The sequence below is a fragment of the Oncorhynchus gorbuscha genome, linkage group LG12 (genome assembly GCF_021184085.1).
Source record: "Oncorhynchus gorbuscha isolate QuinsamMale2020 ecotype Even-year linkage group LG12, OgorEven_v1.0, whole genome shotgun sequence".
Taxonomy (NCBI): Eukaryota; Metazoa; Chordata; class Actinopteri; order Salmoniformes; family Salmonidae; genus Oncorhynchus; species Oncorhynchus gorbuscha.
In genome coordinates, this window is record NC_060184.1 from 25,792,012 (window position 1) to 25,800,827 (window position 8,816).

General features: G+C 39.5%; 1 protein-coding gene across 1 annotated transcript; it reads left to right on the forward strand.

Annotated features, from left to right (window-relative positions):
* The first annotated feature begins 1,337 nt into the window (after positions 1–1,337).
* On the forward strand, positions 1,338–3,785 carry atf3 (activating transcription factor 3). The gene is made up of 4 exons (XM_046293252.1): positions 1,338–1,483; positions 2,051–2,302; positions 2,596–2,703; positions 3,120–3,785. The coding sequence occupies exons 2-4, from the start codon at positions 2,060–2,062 to the stop codon at positions 3,366–3,368; spliced, it is 600 nt and encodes a 199-aa protein (XP_046149208.1). The 5' UTR covers positions 1,338–1,483; positions 2,051–2,059; the 3' UTR covers positions 3,369–3,785.
* Positions 3,786–8,816: the final 5,031 nt, after the last annotated feature.

Sequence of the window (8,816 nt, forward strand, 5' to 3'; positions counted from 1 at the left end):
AACTCAGAATTCTAATTCGAGGACTCAGGCCTCATTGTAGAGCTACGACCTGAAGATCTATGACGTCATCATGATTTTGACCTTGTTTTTTCAGAGTTCTCAGTTGTCTTGAAAGCACCCTAAATCCAGAGAATGCCAGATGACATAATTTGCCCACAAAGGACCGTCGTGACACCTTCCTGTTAAAGTGAGCACAGCACAACAAGGTGAGTCCAAAAATTTATTGTCTGCTGCTGCATAAATTATGTAATATGCCAGGCAGATAAGTATACTCTAGCTAAGAAAGTAATACTAAGTGCATTTTGTGTAGTAAGCTGTTAGTAACCCATGTGCCTTACCCCTCTTAATTTTGTCTACTGTTCTGACTTAGACTATAACCTGTTTTAGAGAAATGTAACCATCAAATTTTGTAAGAGCTTTCATTGTCTGCTTTATATGCCCTCTTTATTTATCCTATGGTTCTGATTTGGTGAACAGGGAGAACACTGTAATAATGGCCCATGTTCTGATTTCTGTCACAGTACATTTCAAAAGTGCTATTCAAATAATTATATTGACTACGTCCGTCCTAGTTCACTCATTAATGTCTTAATCGAAATGACAGATTGCCTATTATTCGCTTGTCGTCCCCTTATGCCATAGTTTGTACATCTCAACTGTCATTAGAAACCACATTTGTTTAAGCAAGTCAGCCATATCAGCTATGTTTTTTTAAAAGGTAGTAAACTAGTCTGAATTAACTGTTTCGCTGCCAGTCAAGGCTGATAGCCAGGTGTAGCAGTGGTAAGATGTTTGGACAGCTTTATGTAGGACCTAACAGTTTGTGTGCACCGTTTGTCACCGTTATAGTGCAATTAATATATTGTTTAGTGGTGTGTTGTGTTGTGGCTTTGCTGGCATGCATCCCCCCCACCCCAAGCTTTACATGCTAAAATCGTCACTGTTCTGTAATGTAGAAAATAGTTTTTAAAAAGAAAGAAAAACTCTGGAAAGAGTAGGTGTGTCCAAACTTTTGACTGGTACTGTACCTTTGCACTGAACGCTGGTTATGATATGATTGATATGATAAGAGATAGATGGGCAAGCCCCTCACTGCTACATTCAACATCCCTTTGCTTTTTTTGACACGAGACAATAAAATGTATAGACTATACAAAAAATGCCCCGGATCATTAAACTATTATGTCTTTATTTGCTGTGAAATGTTACGACAAATTCCTTGTGAGTAAAGGGGGCTGAGCTTGCCCTGTTATGGTGTGCTACACGGGGTTGCTGGGTTGCATCATTGCAAAGAAGTGCTATAAATAGGATTACGTCACCACGACCCGCCCACCTATTAGTAAATGGCTTGCAAGAGCGACTCACTATAAAAGAGGGTGATGCAACGCTTCATCGACAACTGTAGCTTTCTTAACAGGCAGAAGAGCCTCACAACCAGGAGCAGAATAAAGACCTTTCATTTCTTCACTGAAAACATAATCAGGTGGGTCAATTGTTTTTATTGTAAAAACTTTCTACCGGAGTGATATAGGATAAGCGCTTTCAGGAAAAAAAGACTGTGCCACGTGTAGCATAGTGCCAGCTGGACTGACATCCATTTAATAACGAAAACGGGCTTACAGTTAGAAATCTTACTCATATCTTTGTTTATGTGAATCAAAGTGTAGTTTATCTCTCATTGTCTAATGTGTTGTATTGAAATGGTCTGTGGTAACTGGTTGATATGTTGTAACACATTCACCTGTCCCTAAATTAACACGCACTTCAAAGAGAAAGAATGTTAGGACTGCATAGCTTGTTACATTGTTTAAAAGGGCGATATATTGTTGTCATGTTGGCACGTCAGGCAAAAATGTAGCGTGCAACTGCTGTGTCTGGTGGAATAAGTGACATTCTTGTTATCATACCAAAATAGTCAAATGGTATACATTAACCAGCAGATTGCTGCTCAAATCTGTCGTTTTTTATTTAGTCCAGTGAGTGTCCAAGTTTAATGTTTGTTTCGCTTAGTCAGGTTAATGTGACAGCATCACGTTTTTTTTTTCTTCAGTCTTTCAAAATGATGCTTCAGCATCCGGGATTCAGCCTGTCCGACATCAGCGCGTCAGCCTTGGTACCCTGCCTGTCCCCGCCTGGAACACTCACGCTCGAGGACTTCACCAACTTCACTCCCCTGGTAAAGGAGGAGTTGCGACATGCTATCCAGAACAAGCGGCTGTCCAACGGACTGAGCACCGATATGAGCGACTGTGCGAGCTCAAGTTCAGACAGAACGTCTGAAGCTCCAAGTGTCAAGAGGGAGGTAGGGATGTCAACATTAGTCGCTTACTGTATGTAACATCTACTCCCCCATAATACCAATAGTAATTCATACATAACATAGGGGAAAGTCCATTTAAAAAAAAAAATATGTCTATGTTTTAAGTATTCCCTGAGAATAAATGTGTCTATACAGATGAGATCACTGATTACATGTTTACCAACACATTGTAAAGCCTACCATACATTATTAAATTATCAGCCATATCATTCACTTCTCAGTACGGTTGTTACCATTATTCAAGGTTGTTCATTTTCCTGATGTGTCATTAACAGAAAATCCCAGAGGAAAGTGACAGGAGGAAAAGAAGACGAGAAAGAAACAAAGTAGCTGCTGCCAAATGTAGGAATAAGAAGAAGGAGAAGACTGACTGCCTTCAAAAGGTATGTTCAGTGTTTTTTACAGGGCAGTACAACATTATTATGATGGGGAGTTGATGATTCATATGAATCAGAGGCTGCCAGAATGTGCCAAGTGGTATTTTGTGATTTATTAAGTAGACATACAGTAGTATTATATTATCTCATATATGTAATTATTCAAAATATTTTTCTAATTAATGTGCGTGCCATAAGGATGATTTCGATTTAACCTCCATTTATTTTGTATGACTCGTAATTGAAATACATAAATAGATAAGGGCTCTATAGAAATGTGTGCCTCAAAACAGCAAAGGAACACTCCAGTATTTACATACAAACTAAAATGCACTAAACCTAATTTAGTATTTTTTTAAAGGAACCAAGGGAGCTGTCAGTAACAGGATTGAACCAAACCACTATTCCCTTCTCCCCTCCAGGAGTCTGAGATACTAGAGTCAGTGAACTCAGAGCTGAAGGCACAGGTTGAAGAACTGAAAAACCAGAAGCAGCAGCTGGTCTACATGCTGAACCTCCACCGGCCCACATGCATCGTACGGGCCCAGAATGGCCAGACCCCTGAAGATGAGAGGAACCTGTTCATCCAGCAGATCAAGGAGGGTACCCTGCAGATGGAACAGCTGGACCACCACCACACCTCAGTGCCAACCACCTGTGGCCATCACTGATCCACACACTCCTGGGGGAAGTAGGGTACTACTCACTCACTCAGACAGATGCTCACTGTCCTCTGGCAACTGTACTGTACCTGCGTCAAGTGAAGGCTCTGTCGGGCTGGCAAAGGCGCTATGCGCGTCCCACTCTTAAACTGGACTTGACAGCACAAGGACGGACATCCCGTGTGCTACCTAGGGTAGGCTTGTGGTGTTCCGGCAAGTCGGCGAATGTCAAAGCACTAAAACATAGAAATGCATCCAATGTGTTTATTGTTTCCTTAAATCTTTTACATTGTTATTCGAGGCTGATGACTCATTCTGTTTTTTTGTACCAAGTATTACGTCAATGTGGTAAAGGCACATGATTCACTGGTCAGTTGAGATAGATGCTTGTTGAGGAAAAATATGATTAAAGTGGAGAGATAGTAATGACTGTGTGACATTAATAGCCCTGTTAGTACTGTCATATAAGAGAAGAGGTTAATCATTGTGTGACGTGTTTGCTGTTGTGTTTATTGAATATATTCTGTCGTAGCTGTGTCTATAGCTCACTTTATTCCCCCTTGACTTGCCTAACAAAAACCTCTGAAGCTGCTACTACTAACTCAGGATATACAGGTATAGTTCATATCAGAGGAACCCTCATGTTATAGGACAGTAAAGGGAGTGCATGCAATGAGGATTCATTCAGACAGCATTTCAACTAACTTACTGACAATGGCACTGTTAGCCCTGGACCTCCCTAAATGAAAATCAGTCATTACATCGCTGTAAACTGGTGTATTTGGAATAGGCCCTGATTACATAATGGTCTGTAGTATTGAAGATATGGTTGTGTGATTTCGTATTAGAATTTCTTCAACTAGATAAGTCTTGTGTTACTGTATACCATATACGTAAACCAAATAACACATTGTCTTCTGTGTATTATTGAGGCTTATAAAATAGACCCACTAGGTATCAGTAGCTAGATATCTAAGTGGAATTATTTATCACTCTGCTTGTCTGAAGTTTTCACTTTAAAGTCATGGAAGATTACATGAATTGCCTCAGTGTTCGTCTGCAATTTGCTAAGTCCTTAAGCCCACTGCCAAACCAACCCCCCCCTCCCATCAGTCCACTGTTTGTGCTGTGACATCGTCACAGGTCAGTTGCACAACCAGAAACTCTGGTTAGCCTCATTGCTCAAACTACACATTTTTGCGATCAACAGTAGCTTTTGTCTGTATATTCTGTAATGTCTCAAACTAATCCATGTGTGGTTTATGGTAAGGCACTGTTTATTTTGGTTGGTTTGTGAGTAAACGGTTGAGATGAAAGAGATTCAGGTGTTCATGTGTTTTTTTATATATTTTTTTATTTCAGTGTTTCGTGTTCAAACAGGAATGCTAGTCATGGATGGGGTCACTACTGAGATCATTCATTTGATGGATAACACGCCTGTTTTATACTTCAATACCTTTCTTGCTTTTCTATTCCACCATCCATTTCTTTGTTTCACTTGAACATTGTTCACTAAAAATTAAGTGTGTTTATGTGGATGTAAAAGATCAAATTGTATCAATTCAGGTAAAACACGCTGAAACAAATTAAGTACTCATTTCTATTGTCTGTTGATTTTAGTTTTTGATACTTTATTAATAAAGGTATATATATGTACTTCAATTGCTTTGGTTTGGGATTGTTTCTGGGGAACGACTCACCACATTTCAAAACAATTTTAGCAAGGGATTCAATGGTATTGGTATATTGACACTGCATAGTTGTGATACAAAAACAAATATTCATAAACCTGTTTAGCATCTCAGCACATTTGTGCAGTTGATGCTCATCTGAGAACAAGCCAGAACATGTCTGCCTCTTTGGAAAACACATATCTAGGACAGGCAGGGGAGAGACTGGAAGAGTGTGTTTTCATCCTGTGCCAGGCCAGCTCAACATGAGTCAGTGGGTGTTATCTGACGAGATGGGCTGTGAAATACCATTTCACTCAGAACACCAGTACCCCCACCCCACTGTTGTCCACATTCCATAAAAAGTAACATCCCATTTTTCTGATGGTGGTTTTTGATAACTACACAACTGAGTTACTCAAGACTCCTAGCAGCCAGAATGCAACCAGAATCAACATGATTTTTGGGTTATTGCCTGACCAATATTAAAGGACCAGTGCAGTCAAAACAAGATTTCCCTATATTTTATAGACACAGAGTATACAAAACATTAGGAACACCTGCTATTTCCATGACACTAGACTGGCCAGTTGAATCCAGGTGAAAGCTATGGTCCCTTGTTAAATCCACTTCAATCAGTGTAGATAAAGGAGGGGAGAGAGGATAAAGGATTTTTAAGCCTTGAGGCAATTGAGACATGAATTGTGTACGTGTGTTATTCAGAGTGTGAATAGGCAAGAAACAGGGTATGGTAGTAGATGCCAAGAACTGGGGAACACTTTCGACACCTAGAGTCCATGCCCCGACGAACTGTCCGTTCTGAGGGGGAAAGGGGGTGCAACTCAATATTAGGAAGGTGTTCCTAATGTTTTGTACACTCAGTGTATATGTCCACAGCATGAGGTTGGAATAATACTGTGAAATTGTGAAAGTTATGAAAATGCCCTTTTAGTGTAACAGCTGTTTGAAAAGACTGCCTGAAATTTCAGACTATTTTGGTGGGATGGACTTTTGGCCTGCCTGGTGATGAATCAAATCAAATGTTATTTGTCACATGCGTCGAATATAGCAGGTGAAGACATTACCGTGAAATGCTTACTTACAAGTCTTTAAATCAACAATGCAGTTCAAGAAATAGAGTTAATAACATATTTACTTGAAACTCTGGGGGCAGTATTTTATTTTTGGATGAAAAACATTCCCGTTTTAAACAAGATATTTTGTCACGAAAAGATGCTCGAATATGCATATAATTGACATCTTTGGAAAGAAAACACTCTGACGTTTCCAAAACTGCAAAGATATTGTCTGTGAGTGCCACAGAACTAATGCTACAGGCGAAACCAAGATGAAACTTCAAACAGGAAGTGAGCCAGATTTTTGAGGCGCTGTGTTCCAATGTCTCCTTATATGGCTGTGAATGCGCCAGGAAAGAGCCTACACTTTCTGTCGTTTCCCCAAGGTGTCTGCAGCATTGTGATGTATTTGTAGGCATATCATTGGAAGATTGACCATAAGAGACTACATTTACCAGGTGTCCGCCTGGTGTCCTCCGTCGAAATTGGTGCGCAATCTCCAGCTGCATGTATTTTTCCATGTGATTCAGAGGAGAAACCAAACTTCCATAAATGATATATCATCGAATAGATATGTGAAAAACACCTTGAGGATTGATTCTAAACAACGTTTGCCATGTTTCTGTCGATATTATGGAGTTAATTTGGAAAAAAGTTCTGCGTTTTGATGACTGAATTTTCGTTTTTTTTTCTTAGCCAAACGTGATGAACAAAACGGAGCAATTTCTCCTGCACAAATAATCTTTTTGGAAAAACTGAACATTTGCTATCTAACAGAGTCTCCTCATTGAAAACATCCAAAGTTCTTCAAAGGTAAATGATTTTATTTAAATGCTCTTCTTGTTTTTGTGAAAATGTTGCCTGCTGAATGCTAGGCTTAATGCTATGCTAGGTTAATGCTATGCTATACTCTTACACAAATGCTTGTTTTGCTATGGTTCAAAAGCATATTTTGAAAATCTGAGATGACAGTGTTTGAGAGCCAGTATATTTATTTCATTTCATTTGCGATTTTCATGAATAGTTAACGTTGCGTTATGGTAATGAGCTTGAGGCTATGATTACGCTCCCGGATATGGGATTGCTCGTTTAAAAATAAAAATAAAATTTCAAACAATGTTTCAAACAATTAATAGAGCAATAAGAAAGAGACCTCTTTCCAAACCTCTTTGCCAATAACAGCTAGTTTTCAGTTTTCCCCTACCCTCTCAGACCACCGGTTTTATATACTTAAATGGTTCTAGAGAATTTCGTTTAAGCGCTTCTCTAGAACATGATTGGGAAATATGAATGTAGATGATTACTCTGACACATTAACCTGAACAGGTGTAACACACATAGAGAGAATAAACGTTCCACCATCTAAACATTGGCTCACAATCAAACATTGAGAATTCAAAATGATTAACATTATTAAAAGGCACTGGATCATTGTGTAACACCAGAGGTCAAATTTGGGTCGAAGTTGTGAGGTGAAAAGTGTGTGTGCTGTAATGTTCTCAGATGAGTAGCCCCATAAAGGAGGTTTTCATTCTCTCTCTCTCGGAGGCCGAGGTATGTTATTATAGGCCTTCTGTATCTCATCGTGATAACTGTTCCTGCAGCCTTGCAGCACTCAACTCAGTCTCATTAACTAATAAAACATGACAAAACATTTCAATCAAGTGCCATTCGCAATGCTTCTCAGAGAGTTGCGCTACAAAATGAAGTACATGAATGATTCAACCCTCACAGAAATGTCACGCCATGGTAATTCATGCAATGATTGTGTGCACTATTTGACATCCTGAGATGTGTTTTCCAAGCTTCTGAAATGGGCATGGCATTTGAATACCTCCCCAAATAAATTTTTTCTTATGTAGTACAGTACAACCACTTATTACAAGCATCCAGACATGAACTGATAGATGCTGTAAGTCAAATCTATATCACAAACCCGCCTGTCCAGATATCCATTCTCCTCTGAGCTGTCAGTGACAGTTTGTTGGCAAACTGCCCTCTCTCTGTCGGGGTCAGATGAGAGTCATACTAGTGGAGGTTGATACTGTGTCCTGAAGTTCTGAGTGACACAAGATAAGCCACCACACCATACAGGAAATGTGATGCAATAGTCATATGAGAACTGCATGCAATCAACAGCAGTTTAAGGTCCGTTGTGAAATGGTGGTTTCAATGCTGCAGAGTTGGGTCATTGTGTAACAATTAGCCCTATAGCTTAATACTGTTGATACTTTTGATAATGACATACTTGGTTTTATATGGATGGGGTAGAAATTAAGGGATAAATCCTAAATTGCATATAAGTACAATTTTCACTTACAGTATGCGTGACTAACTGAAAATGAGTTTCATTAGGATTTGCCCCGAAGCCAGGGTTCATAGGAAGGTTGAGGAGTTGTGTTGGTTTGTGTGTCAGTTGTGTGACAAATTCACATCTTTTGAAATTCATTAGAAATGTGGAATTCATTCAAACTTTGTCACATAAATGATGGATACATTACCAGGCACTCCATCCACCAGAACTCTACAACTACCAATGGTGAATAGAAAACATCCCATTCTGGAGTGGTGCCTGGAACAGCGTTTTCCATAATGCCCCAAATGATGGATACATTACCAGGCACTCCATCCACCAGAACTCTACAACTACCAATGGTGAATAGAAAACATCCCATTCTGGAGTGGTGCCTGGAACAGCGTTTTCCATAATG

Excerpts from the sequence above, each read along its gene's own strand:
- atf3 (XM_046293252.1), top strand. The coding sequence starts at position 2,060 with ATGATGCTTCAGCATCCGGGATTCAGCCTGTCCGACATCAGCGCGTCA. Across the intron at positions 2,303-2,595 it reads CTCCAAGTGTCAAGAGGGAG|AAAATCCCAGAGGAAAGTGA; the intron begins GTAGGGATGTCA and ends TGTCATTAACAG. Across the intron at positions 2,704-3,119 it reads AGACTGACTGCCTTCAAAAG|GAGTCTGAGATACTAGAGTC; the intron begins GTATGTTCAGTG and ends TCTCCCCTCCAG.